Raw genomic sequence first — 14,431 nt, 5'->3', positions numbered from 1 at the left:
AACCATCCGGCTCCAAAAATAAAGAAGGGAAGCTAGATTCCGGCGCTGCAGGCCCAACAAAACCTGTCTCCATGCCAAAATCTTCCATAACGGTACCAAAGACTACAAGGCCTGATACAGACAAGCCTAAACAACCTTCGGCACCGAATAAATTGCCACAGGAGTCCATCACTTCTCTTAAGGCAAAAAACACTAAACAACCCCTATCGGCACCGAAGAAATCGACGCCGAAGAAAATTATTGAAGAGGAAGATCTGTTTAGACCAGATCCTAAACAGAAAAAAGTTTATATTAATCCAAAAACTGGACATGTGGAAGCAATTCCTCATAAAAAAAAGACCAGCAGACACACCACTTCCAACTGTGGTTCCTGCCAAAAAGGATTGTGCAACTTCTCCAATGCACCCTCCCTCTCCTTCACCTTCTTCCTCTCCTATCACTCCTTATATTGAGCCTATAACTTCTCCTGCTCAATCTCCTGCATCATCACACCACACTGATGAAGAGTATGACTTAGGTGGGGGGGATGATGTACCAGAGCCACACACATACCCTTTAGATGAGGATGAAGATGTCAACCCAGAATATCCTAAAGAGGACGATGCATATAATTTCCCACCAAATAATGCACCAGACATCCCTGATCCTCAGTACTACCCAACAAAACCTTCCCCTCCAGAGGATAGTATTGGGTTCAATCATCTATTAAACAGGGCTGCACTTTACCACGGAGTTCCAATGCACTCTAATGCCATTGAGGAGGATTTCTTACTAGACACTTTTGAGCAGTCACAAAGGTCTACTCAAATACTACCTATGATCAAAGGGGTCATTAAACATGCTCCAGAGATTTTTAAAGATCCAGTAAGGTGTAGGGTACTAAATCCCAGAATAGAGAAAAAGTATAGACCGGCACCAGCTGACCCAGTCTACATTAAGAGACATCTGCCATTAGACTCTTTGGTAGTGTCAAATGCATGTAAAAGAGCCAATTCCCAAACTTCTGGTGACACACCCCCACCTGACAAAGAATAAAAAATGATCGATGCGTCAGGGAAACAGATTGCTGCGCAAGCAACAAACATATGGCGCATAGCAAACACACAAGCCTTACTCTCACGCTACAACAGGACTCACTACGACCAACTAGAAAAATTAATGGAACACCTACCAGATCAATACAAGGATCAGGCAGCAGAGCTCTTAGAAGAAGGCAAATTAATATCTAATGCCTCAATTAAATGCGCACTAGATGTAGCTGACACAGCATCCAGAGCAGTTAACACTAGTGTTATCCTCAGACGTCATGCATGGTTACGTATTTCAGGTTTCAAACCAGAAGTACAAACTACTATCCTGAACCAGCCCTTCAATCAGAACCAGTTGTTCGGGCCAGAAGTAGATAACACACTGGAGAAGATGAAGAAGGACACAGACACTGCTAAGTCTATGGGTTTTCGTCGCTCCTCTTATAGAGGAGGCTCTAAGCAGACCCGCGCAGATAACACATCATCTTTTAAAACACATACACAAACCCCCTCTAATAGAGGCTACTTTAGAGGAGGGTACAGAGGCAACAACAATAAGGGAAGAGGTAGAGGTAATAACAATAACCGCTCCTCTTCCACTCCCAAACAGTGACTTCCCCCTGCCTCCCCTACAGCATTCCACTCCTGTGGGGTGCAGACTATCACAGTTCCTACCTGTCTGGAATTCCATCACAACAGACAGGTGGGTAAGACAAATTATCCAACATGGTTACTGCCTAGAACTCACAGCAACCCCCCCAAACATACCACCCAGGCAGCGTCCAATGTCCACAGAACACATAACTCTGCTTCAACAGGACATTCTGGCACTTCTACAGAAAGATGCTATTCAAGTGGTCCCCTTGCAGGAACAAGGAACAGGAGTATACTCCCTGTATTTCCTAATACCCAAGAAGGACGGGACATTAAGACCAATACTCGACCTCAGGCCCCTAAACCACTACATACAATCAGATCATTTTCACATGATCACCTTACAACAAGTACTCCCATTACTAGAACAGGTAGACTTTCTTACAACACTAGACCTAAAGGACGCCTATTTTCATGTTCCTATACATCCTACGTACAGGAAGTATCTAAGATTTGTCATACAAGGACAACACTATCAGTTCAAAGTCCTTCCATTCGGGGTCACAGCAGCACCACAAGTGTTTACAAAGAGCTTAGCAGTAGTAGCAGCACATCTCAGAAGACAACAGATACATGTCTTCCCTTACCTCGACGACTGGCTCATAAAAGCAAGATCGTTCAACCAGTGTGTACAACACACAAAACAAACAATACAAACATTACACGACTTCAGGTTTACAATACACTACACCAAGTCGCACCTAGTGCCTTCGCACGTTCACCAATATCTAGGAGCTACCATAAACACATCGGCAGCTCTAGCGTATCCCAGTCAAGCCAGGATTCAAAGCATTCAGAGCTTAGTCTCCCTTTTTCAATGTCAGCACTCTCTTCAAGCCAGAGTGTTCATGAAACTAATAGGCATGATGGCATCTTGCATCTTTATAGTTCCTCACGCAAGACTACAAATGCGTCCACTACAAGAATGTAGCACAACAGTGGAATCAGGCTCAAGGGCAGCTCACAGACCTGGTGTTGGTGGACGGCCATACATATCGCTCTCTGCAATTGTGGAACACCAAAAACTTGACAAAGGGACGGCCGTTCCTAGACCTAGTTCCACAAATAGTGCTCACGACAGATGCATCCCTCACAGGATGGGGAGCCCATCTCCTGCACTATACCACTCAAGGACAATGGAACAGTCAACAAAAAATGTTCCACATCAATCACTTAGAGTTGCTAGCCATTTTCCTAGCACTCAAGACTTTTGAAGTACAAGTACAAAACAAAGCTGTTCTAATCCGGACGGACAATATGACCGCTATGTATTATGTACAAAAACAGAGGGGGACACACTCTCTGCAACTGTCCCAGCTTGCACAGAACATTTGGAGATGGGCCATCCCTCAAAACATACACCTGACTGTAGAACACCTTCCAGGAATTCACAATCAGATAGCGGATCTGTTGAGTCGTCAATCACAACAGATACACGAATGGGAGTTGCACCCACAGGTTCTCCAACCATTTTTCCAAAGGTGGGGGCAGCCACAGATAGATCTGTTTGCCACCCACGAAAACGCAAAATGCCCAACCTTCGCCGCCAGGTGTCCACACCCACGATCGGAGGGAAATGCAATATGGATGAACTGGTCAGGCAGATTTGCGTACGCTTTTCCGCCTCTCCCACTCATTCCACTAGTAGTACGCAGGCTCAGACAACAGTCTCTCAAACTAATACTAGTGGCCCCCACATGGGCACGTCAGCCGTGCTTCACCACGCTACTAGATCTCTCACTGGTTCCACATCAGAAATTACGGCTCACGCCATCCCTGTTAACACAGAACCATGGAGAAATAAGGCACCCAGAACCAAACCAACTGAATTTGGCGATCTGGCTCCTGAGGTCTTAGAGTTTGGCTACTTAAACCTACCACCAGACTGTATGGACATAATTAAAGAAGCTCGAAGACCCACCACTAGAGCATGTTACGCTGCTAAGTGGAAAAGATTTGCAATATACTGCAACAACAATCACATTGATCCATTGGATGTTTCCATCCAAAATATTATTTGCTACCTTCTACACCTACAAAGGTCCAACTTGGCTTATTCTTCCATACGACTGCATCTAGCAGCAATTGCAGCCTATTTACAAAATAGACAGCATCTATCTCTCTTTAGAGTACCTGCAATAAAAGCATTTATGGAAGGACTAAAATGAATAATCCCACCTAGGTTACCACCTGCACCAGTATGGAACCTAAACGTGGTCCTTACAAGACTTATGGTTCCCCTTTTGAGCCTTTACACAAATGTGAACTGCAATTCCTAACATGGAAAACTGCCTTCCTTGTTGCCATCACCTCTCTCAGAAGAGTTAGTGAAATACAAGCATTCACAATAGAAGAACCATGTTTTCAAATATACCCTAACAAAGTGGTTCTTAGACCCAATCCTAAATTCCTGCCAAAGGTTATTACTCCTTTTCACCTTAACCAATCAGTAGAGTTACCAGTGTTTTTTCAAAAAACAGACTCTGTTGCGGAAAGGGCTTTACACACCATAGATGTTAGAAGAACTCTTTTATACTACACAGACAGGACTAAATCTTTCAGAAAGACAAAGCAACTATTTGTATCTTTCTCTTCCCCACACAAAGGCAATCCTATCTCTAAAGGAGGAATTGCTAGATGGATTGTAAAGTGTATGTAAATATGCTATCAAAAAGCTAAACGTACACTAACCGTTCCTCCTAGAGCGCACTCCACTCACAAACTAGGAGCCTCTATGGCTTTCTTAGGAAACATACCACTAGAGGACATATGCAAGGCAGCAATATGGTCTACCATACACACCTTCACTAAACACTATTGTGTTGATGTGCAAGCCAAGCAGCAAGCTGCAGTAGGCCAAGCTGTCCTTAAAACACTATTTCAGTATACTGCAACGGATACAAGCGACCAACGCTAGGGGAGACACTGCTGCACAATCGTTGCTAAGTGTACAATCTGCAGCTCATATGCCTCGAACGGAATATGCTACTTACCAGTATGCATCTGTTCTTGGCATGTAGAGCTGCAAAGTTGTACACGCCCTCCCGCCTCCCCGGGACTTTTATCCGTTCCAGTACTCCTCTTACTTAGATGCACATGCATGGACATCCTTTCTCTTTACTTCTACTAACTCCATCATTTCCCATCATGGCGAAAAACAATCTGAGGATGGAGTCGATGACCATGCGCAGTATTATCCAAGGGAGGAGTCACCTATCTCGTGACTACAAAGACTTCTTCCAAGAAGACAACAACCTGCAATCATCCGAGCCCAACACCAGGTGGCAATCTATTTCGAAGTGTACAACTCTGCAGCTCTACATGCCAAGAACAGATGCATACTGGTAAGTAGCATATTCCTTCCCTTTCAAAGTAGTGATTGTCATTCTTGCGTTTCCCGACTAAAATAATGTATTCGAGACACTCAGAGAGGTTTGTTTTTTGCACTTCTTCCCAAAATATTCAACCTTTACAGGCACCGTTGTCTGATATTTTGCTGTTTTGTTTATCTTAAGCCCATAAAGGCCTTGCTGTGGTATCGGTTAATGGTTATTTGTCTGCTTCTGCAGCTTTCTTACATTTGCCTGATCACCCATCTTTATTAAAATAACCTGTTGTGATGTGTTTTCTCAAGATGCTGACCCATATGTTCCTGCAAACATCATTTGCGATGCCACAGTGGAACCTTAATATGGTTCTCACCTTCCTCTTTACACTCTGTTAGAGCTAATGCACAGCCGTTATCTCTGACTGCTCACCTTGGAAACTGCATTCCTTGAAGTGATAACATCATCTCTTCTCTTGACTGAATTGCAAGCACTATCTGTACAGCAACTGTATACCAACTTCTTTCTGGACAAACAGTACTGCGTACTGAAGTGGTATTCCTCTCAAGAGTTGTCAATCCATTCCGTATAGGAGTCTATCAACCTGCCAGATTTTCTTTGCCCTGACCTATTTATCAAAGGGGAAAATAGACAAATCCTAAAACTTGTGAGTGCCAAGGAACATAGAGTAGTCAATTAGCTCTTTGTTGGCTTCTCTGGGGCGAAGAAGAGAAAAGCTGTGCAGAAATGAAGCATCTTCAGATGGATTGTCCTATGCATCAAACCCTGCTACAGACTGGCCTGGAAACAACTTCCAGAAGGCCTTTGTGCTCACTCTGCTGGAGCAGACGCTACTACCACAGTGCTAGTTCACAGAGTGCCATTTGCCTGAGTGCTCCGTGGGCGTTAGTTCACATGTTCATGAAGCACTACAACCTGGATATTCAGGTCTGGTGGAGAGAGCATTTTTCCCGTGCTGTCCGTTGTGAGTTGCTGATATGAGTCATTACACAGATTACTACCTGAGGCAGTACTAGTTTGGTATCTGTTCACAAGGTTAGGAATTTGTGGTTAGAAGTATCCCTCAAAAGAACAATTTACTTACCTTTGGTAACACTCTTTTTGGTTGATCCTTTACCTAGCTGCAGATTCCTCACTCACCCACACTCTTGTCCGTTGTGTGGAATAGACTTTTTTGGTCTGTGATAATAAGATTCCAATTTAGAGATCTGCACACTGGCCCAATCTGATTACTAAGGCTCTGTGTCCGACGGCACCAACAGATTTCAGGAAGCAAGCAGGTGGCGGCTATTTAGTGGGCCCATGTCAAATCCAGGGTGGGACAGATCCGACACAGGGCACCTAAACATTACCTACCAACACACAAGGCATTTGCTTAAAAATATTCTCCATATCCTGTCTTGCCCCAGGGGTATTCACAAGTTGAGGAATCTGAAGTTATGGTATCCACCAGAAAGGGCGATACTGAATGTAAGTAACTTGTTCTTTCAAGTTCAAACTTGCATTTTGTGCTAGCAGTTTACTGACTTCTGTATTTTGTTTGAAGTTTCAGCATTCTACGCAGAGTGTTATAACAAAAGAATACAATTCAATGCACATATCTGGACGAAGTCAAAATTCCTGGGCATGTCTATTGGTGTTCATAATATAGGACAAGGTAAGATTAATAACTTTTAAATCCTGCAAAGCATTTATTATTTCAAGGTAAACCCAAACAGTAGAAATGTGAACTACTGTATGTCAATGGACTATGTAAACTGCCTCTGAGGCAAGCCAAACAATTTAATGATGTCCTAGGTCAGAAATATGACAAAAATTCAGTTTATTTTCTAGTGGATGGCACAGCAGTAATCCCTTATATGTTCTCCCTTTTTCATGTGTTCTATCCGACCTAGATGAAGCTACATGGGCAAAACATTGCACAAATATTTAGCCATTGTTGCAGTTAGTAAAATCTACTAACCTTCATGTTATTTAGCAAACAAACTAACATTCCCATGAAACCTTGGGAATGCAATAAAGAAACAGTAACATCCAATGGGAGAAGAGTCCCAGGTATCAATGAATCAGTTATTCACAATCCATAACAAAGTCCATCGTCTGTAACCCTTAGGCCTCTTTCTTTGCTGCTCGCAGAGATAAGTGCCTTTTATTTTCTCCTCTCTGAGAAGTGGTAAATGTATTGTGTACTGTTTCTAGTATAATTACTTGGTGAATGTGAACGTTTATTACAGATATTTGTTAATGTGAGCCGTTATTGCCGATATTTGTTTCTGACCGCGGGTACGCTTTGCGCTCCTTTGCGACCTCTATCTTGTGGCTCCACAGTGAGGTCTTCCCGCCTCTTGGTGGTGTTTGCTAACATGACTGTAGAGCTGCAATAAAGAAAACAGTAACATCCAATGAGAGAACATTCCCAAGTATGAACCAATCAACTAGTCACTATCCATAACATAGTCCATCATCTGTGTCCCCTCGGCCTCTTTCTTCGCTGCTCGCAGCTGAGATAAGTGCAGTTTTTCTCTCCTCTCTGAAAAGTGGGAAATGTATTGTGGACTGTTTCTAGTATAATTACTTGGCTAATGGCAGGTTTTTTTTGTAGATATTTGCTAATATGAGCATTTATTGACGATGTTTCTTTTCTGACCACAGGAATGCTTTGCGCTCCTTCGCAGCCTCTGTGGTGCAGCTCCGAGGTGTGGTCCTCCCGCCACTTGGTAGCATTTGATGAAATAATTGTCGAGCTGCTGCTCGCGTTCCGAATTCCCTTCACTGCAGGATAGGAGCTTTTTGCAGACGGTCCACCAGAGCATTGCCGCCTGGAGAGTTGACGCCCCCAGTGGGGTCTGTATTGCCGATTGGGCTGCTCGAATCTGTTTACTGACAACCTGCAGGGTCTGTATTTGCACGATAGAGGTCCGTATTCATAGTACAGGTGATTCAGACATGTGGGGACACTATCCCAGGCATAGACCACCCCAAGGAAGAGGTGTACCCTGGCCTGGACTCACCTGCACTGCGGCTTTGCCCACAAGAGAGTTTGGCTGTCTTCCAGTGTTGGAGAGTAGGATCTGCTTACTATGGTTACCCCTACTTTTTGCTGTGTTTCACTGATTTGTCGACTTTAGTCTGGCTGGGGCCCTGCGGACCAGGACCCCAGCCTAGCTGCCTCCTCTCTAAACTGATAGCATGTACATTATGTACACTCCAAATTGGTTACTGGGTTACCCTTGTGAGTCCCTAGTATATGGTACCAAGGGCATAGGTACCCCAGAGGCCTACCAGGGGCTGAAACATTTATTATGCCACCCCTGGGAAACCTTACAAAATGACACCACAGGTCGGCTACTGCAGCCTGGGTAAGGTGGTGCTTGCAACCCTTACTTAGATATAGTATACCTATATCTACTTTTTAAAACAGACACGTATAAACCTATAAGTCACTCCTATGGCAGGCCTTGACAATCCTGAAGGCAGAGGGCTTGGTTTTGTGTGAGAGGGGGCCCTAGCATGAGCTGAGCCCCTCTGCAGCTTTCGGAATCCCTTCCTTATAGCTGTTGTGTGATACAGCCATATCATATACTCTTAAGTGCATTATATTCTTGCAGTTAATGGCTGCATCAAAACATGTCGTGTTTGGTGTCAAACACTTTGGAATACAACCCCCCCCCTGCCATTTCTGGCATCTGGGGTATCATTCCACCCTTCTAGAGGGAGAAGACATGTACACACTTTCCAGGTAATAGTTAAACAGAGCCCCAGCATCACAAAATGGATGCTGCTGCCACAGACCCGAGTCTGACCTCCTGCTGCTGGACGAAACTCCAGCAGGGGAGGCTTGGACAATAGGTTTCCTGTCCAGGGAGGTGTAACCACCTCCCCAGACAGGCTTTAGTGTATTGGGGCAGGGTGGGTGCATTCACTGAAAGCTTTTCAGACAGTGCCTGGGGCACACAAGGTGTCCCCTTGCATTTCCCAGTTCAAACCGGTTGCTGGGGCACTCAGCCCCAGCTCTGGCGCAAAACTGGACAAAGGGGAAGCGTGTGACCACCCCCTCCCCAGGTCCTCCCATATGTATTGGTATAAGTATAGGAACCCAGTCCCTAGGACTTTAGATTACCCTGGACGAAACTCTGCAACATATATTTTGGAACTGCGACATTCCATTTCGACTGGAAGACAGAAGAAATCTTATCTTGGTGTCAAGGAGTGACTCCCCTGTTCAAACAGGCACCAAAGAAGCATCTTTCCAGGGCCTGCATTTTTGAGGCTCCCGCCCTATCCCGAAAAATCTGCGACACAGGACACAGACTTGCAAACATCTCCGAGGCCGACACGAGTCCCCAGCAAAGCGTAGACCTGTAGCCATCACGAGAGACGTGGGACCGGAACTCCTGGACATCCAGCACATTTACTAGTGCATCGACTTCCCAAGCTTTCCCGAAGTTGTGCATTGAGCTACTTGTAGTCCAAGCCCTGAGCACCTTTTGCACCAAAGCTTGTGGGCCTACACTCCACGAGTGTTCCGTGGGCCCGCTTCCTGCATTTCTGGTCGAGGCCCCTTCGCGATCCCTGGTCTGTCGACTGGTGGGTCCCCACGAAGGAATCTCTTTTGTTTCTTGTGCTTTCCTGGTTGGTCCAGATGTGCCCTGACTCCCCTCCAACGGGTGAGTCCCTCAGACCTTGCTGGTCTGCGCCGAAGCCAATCTTTCCATTCTGCGTGGGTTGCTGTTGCCAAGGCTTATTGGGTCTAATCGGAATACCGACCCTGCAGCACTCGACATCCGACGTGAGACAGCTCGAATCCAATTCCTGGTTGTCGTCGACGCCTCCTGGTCCTCGTGGCTGAAGAGTCTAGCTTCATCTACATCACCTGAAATCACCCAACATCGGCTGGCATCTTCTTGTTGCCTCCCTGGTCACTGGCAATTGACCCAGACTCTGTCCCCTCTGCTTTCAGGTTCTTCAGATCTTCGATCCACCCTTGGATCCATTCGGACACTCTTCATCTGGTCGCCTGCAGCACTTCTTTGCAGCTCTCCATAGGAAACGACGACAAAACCCAACACGAAAAGACACCTATGCACCCGGCTTCCCTGGGTGAGGTAACATGAGTACTTCAGTGCTCCTGTCGGTCTTGACTCTCGAAGTGTCAAGTACTGAAGGGGTTTGTTCCTAGTCCACTCCTAAGTGTCCTTAATCTTTAAAAATCTAACCACAACTTTCTACATAGAAGTCAATGGTGATTCGCAGCTGTGTTTAGACACTGCACACGTCCCCTGTGGGTCTCCTGCGTCCCTACCTTGGGTGGTTCCTGGTTGCCCTAGCGGTTCTACAGGCCCTACGCCTTGCTTATATCTCCCTAGTGGTTTTTATACCACTTTCTCAGTACATGGTTTGTGAGGCCCCTAGGGCGAAACGTATACTAGGCTAATTTACTGGGTGCTATTTAAGTAATTGTATTGTACTTTTGCCTCGAACCTCATAGAGAGACTAGAGGGGTGTGTTTAGAATAAATACATATCTTTTATATATATATACCTGGTGTGGTTCTCCTTTCATTTGATCACTCCTGAGATTATAGATTGGTAAAACAAGCTGCTTTACATCCCTTCAAGACTTAGCCTGAAGGCTGCTCTCCACAGCTACCACTAGGATAGCTTTCTATAAAGGTTGTCTTTAAACCTACCATCAATAAGGGTCGTTTGGACTGGTGCAAGGTGCCCACTAGAATAGAAGCAGATGTGGTAATGGTCATGCCTGCTTGGAAGTCTCAAGTTAGGTTTCCAGTTCTTATGGAACTTTCTTGAGATTCTTCAATCCTTCTCCCCCAAATTACAGTGCTGCTGTTCAATCCAGATCAGTGTACCCATCCGTTGATTCTGGAGGGGTCACTGTCACTCATGATGTGGCGGATTTAAGGGGGCGATGGTCGATCCCAGGCCTTTCAAATACGACTGAAGAATTCTTGTCCAAGGCCTGGGTCGATGGCATGTTTAAATGATCCATATCAGCTTGGCTTAGATGGACCCGTTGATATTTGTGACGGAGTATCGATCCCATGGCAGCGGATGTAGTCCATGTCCTTTTCTGGAGTGAATGGATTGGCAGATCGGTTTGTCAATACCTTCCGTTCAGACATTTCAGTGGGACGTGTCCCGGTGGAAGGATCTCCGATTGGGGAACATCACGTAATGTGCTACCAGTAGGTTAGGGCATTAGGCTGTTCTTTTCCCAGGAACCGAGGTACTTTGCACTCTAAGATGTCAATCCGGTGCATAATCTGTTCTTGTCATGGCAATCTAACTGCTTTTTGTAAAAAAAAAATAGCTTTCAGCTAAACTAGCAGTGCTACTTTGTCTGACCTCATGTAGACTGTTATCGGTTGTGCAGACATTGAAAACACGGGCCAGACCTTTTCACCATCAGGAGTGACCTTCACTCTTTCTCGAAGGACGAAATGTAACGCCAGGGTCAGTTCTTACCAGTCTTTTCCGGACTCTCCTAGGTTGTGTGTAGTGCAATTTCTTAAGGCACATTAGGAGATGTTGGCAGAATATCATCCACTGGGTAAATGCCAACTCTTCATCGCTTTAAGAAGCTACATCACGCGGTATCTTCTCCTGCTATTCCCTGATGGGTGCGGTGGATGATACAAGAGGCAGGTATTGATCTGCGACTTTTTGGAGCCCAGTCAGCTCTTGGGACATTGACCGCAAAGGCTTTTAGTTTAGGTGCCCGTTAGGAAGATATTCTCAATGCACTGATTGGTCTTCATACCCTACCTTTAAGAGGTTCTGTTTTAAACCGGGGATGGATATGGCTCATTTGGTTGTAAGCAAGCTTTGAACCAGCATAATCCTCACCTCTGGTCCGAACATTATCTCTCGTAATGGAAAGTTTAAATTCTATTAAGCACTCATCGGCAAGCATTATCCCACCCGGGAAATCATGATTTGACATACCCTCCCCCATGACTAGTAAGCATTGAGTTTTTTGTTTTGCTCAGTGGTTGTCATTATATTCAGTCGCTTCTTAGGTGTCTATAGTATGCATTATTCTCAGCTGCGTAAAATACAGTTTTTTCACTGGTGTTAACCTTAATCTTGGTCCCTTGCAAAAATTGCCCTCTCTATTGTAGGCATGGATACGGGTAAACAGGATGTGTGAGAATGGTGCAATGGCTAAAGACACTTGATGAAATAGGCCAAGGGGACACTGATGATGGACTATTATGGATTGTGATGAGCTGATTGGTTGATACTTGGGACTGTTCTCCCACTGGATGTTACTGTTTTCTTTATTGCATTGCCACGGTTTCATGAGAATGGTAGTTTGTTTGTTAAAGCTTGTGAAATGGCTGTTATTGATTAAAGTGAATAAAGAATGGCACAATCCTCGCCTCGGAGTCCTTAATAGAAATAAAACTTTCTGTTACAATAGCTAGGAAATTTTTCATTATGTGCCTTTGTGGTCACGACATGAACGGAATTTAGTGACTATAGCTCTTGCCAAACCTTTCTTTGCTTTCAGCTTATTCAGAAATTACAGTGTAGTCACCAATATGTTCTGTCACCCAAAGATAGTCTAAATATGGCAGAAATGTCAGTCTCTTTATTGTGAGGTTAGGCAGGGTGGCAGTGACTGAGAGATATGGGTCAGCCGTGTGATGTACTGCCCCAAAGTTGTTTCAAGGTGAGTGCGCTAGAACAGGTGTCTCCAACCTATTCTATAATAAAAACTACTTAAAGTCAGTCAAAATCATCCAGAGCTACTAATTTTATTAGTATTTTAATAGTGACAAAATAGGACCAAAATATCGAGCGGGTAGGTTCATTTAGGTATGTATAGATTTTCTTAAATATTTTCATAGATATTCTTAATTCCACATGTATTTACCGTGCCTATTTGTATATGGTCAAGGTATGTAGATGAGACGTTTAGTATAATAAACTTATGATCAACTATATAAACTTACCTTCACAATATTTTGGTCCCTGATATTTTGCCACAATACTTTGACCCCCACGATATTATGTAGTTGATGTTCTGGCGAGCAGTGGCCGCTTCTGTTCGCCAGGCATTGTTGCAAGGAGCAAAGTAAAAAAAAAAAAAGCTTTTTCAATGTAGAAATCTTTTAAATGAATAATAAATAACATAAATAGCTGCAATGCCCCTGTCACTAAAATATTATTCATCAAAAGTCTTTCCTCGCCGTATGATTTATCACTCAAATTTCTTACATTTATACTGTGAAAATCCAGCAATTTCTCTACAAACATCAGCTTATTTCTTCTGATAATATACACATTTTTATCTTGATTACACACTTGTTGTACATATAATTATTCAACCAAGCCAAAAACATCTAATTTAGTAGGCTGGAATACACACAGGAAAGCTACTTCCAGGTTGCATGAGAGCTACCAGTAGCCCACGAGCTGCTCCTCGGAGAAACCCGATTATTCCTAAGAGAATGGAGGATATTGGAGGAGGTGCTTTGTATTTCTTCCAGCAGAACACTTTTGTCATCAGTTAGCCTCCTTTAAGAAATAACTGACCACTAGCGTAATGCACTGATATCTTGTGATTATTCAGGATTTGGGCTCTGTGCACTCTGACACTTTTGGTGTGGAAGGGTGGGTGAAAAAAGGGAGATCAGGGGATTTGAGACACGTTGCAGGTTGCTAGACTTAGACTACTGTTTTTGATCGCAAAAAATGTTTTTGTCAGAAGGCTAGTTTGGCACATCTACTTGTCAATGACACAAGTCACATTTTATACTGTACTGGTAACTTTACATTTATTTACTGTTAAAACTTAAAAGCTTTTTTTTTCTTGCTCAACAGGCTGTGTTACCTGTCTTGATTATGACGAGCATTACATTCTTAATTTCCCCAATGGCTATGGAAGGTAAAATTATGGGTTTGTTTATTTGTGATAAAAAGAAGGCTATTAAAGTAAAGGAAATCTTATTCTGTTATGTTTTTCAGAAGATAAATGCTTGTTTGTTTATTTGTAGGTCCATTCTAACAGTGCCCTGGGTAGAGCTTGGTGGTGAATGCAATATCAGTTGCTCGAAAACAGGCTACAGTGCTTGCATCAACTTTCACACCAAACCATTTTATGGAGGAAAGAAACACAGAGTTACAGCTGAAATTTTGTATGTATTCACTTACTTTGTGTGGTTTCCTTTGTGATGAAATCTCAGTCACAAAATAATTGCCAGTTTCTGGGCCCATTTTGGCCACAGACATTTTTCCTTGTCTTGTTTTCACTTTTCAAAATGAAGCGGGATTGCTCTGAAGTAATATTGTTTTAGCTAGTGGGAGTATCAGATTGAAGCTCTTTCAAGACCGTCATTTGTATTTGAAGCAACTTTTCGTTACAGTTGATGGATGT

At 43.9% G+C, this 14,431-nt stretch overlaps 1 protein-coding gene across 11 annotated transcripts in view; it reads left to right on the top strand.

Moving 5' to 3' along the window:
- OSBPL9 (oxysterol binding protein like 9) overlaps nucleotides 1-14,431 on the top strand; it is a 1,511,872-nt gene that overhangs the window by 1,287,884 nt on the left and 209,557 nt on the right. For all 11 annotated transcript variants that reach the window (XM_078670721.1, XM_078670755.1, XM_078670745.1 and 8 more), the window contains 3 exons: nucleotides 6,576-6,686; nucleotides 13,879-13,942; nucleotides 14,052-14,192. In XM_078670721.1, coding sequence (XP_078526847.1) covers nucleotides 6,576-6,686; nucleotides 13,879-13,942; nucleotides 14,052-14,192 — 316 coding nt within the window. The remainder of the gene's footprint in view (nucleotides 1-6,575; nucleotides 6,687-13,878; nucleotides 13,943-14,051; nucleotides 14,193-14,431) is intronic.

The sequence above is a fragment of the Lissotriton helveticus genome, chromosome 1_2, assembly GCF_964261635.1.
Source record: "Lissotriton helveticus chromosome 1_2, aLisHel1.1, whole genome shotgun sequence".
NCBI lineage: Eukaryota > Metazoa > Chordata > Amphibia > Caudata > Salamandridae > Lissotriton > Lissotriton helveticus.
The sequence above is the reverse complement of the archived record's forward strand: the minus strand, read 5'-3'. Positions and strand labels throughout refer to the sequence as shown.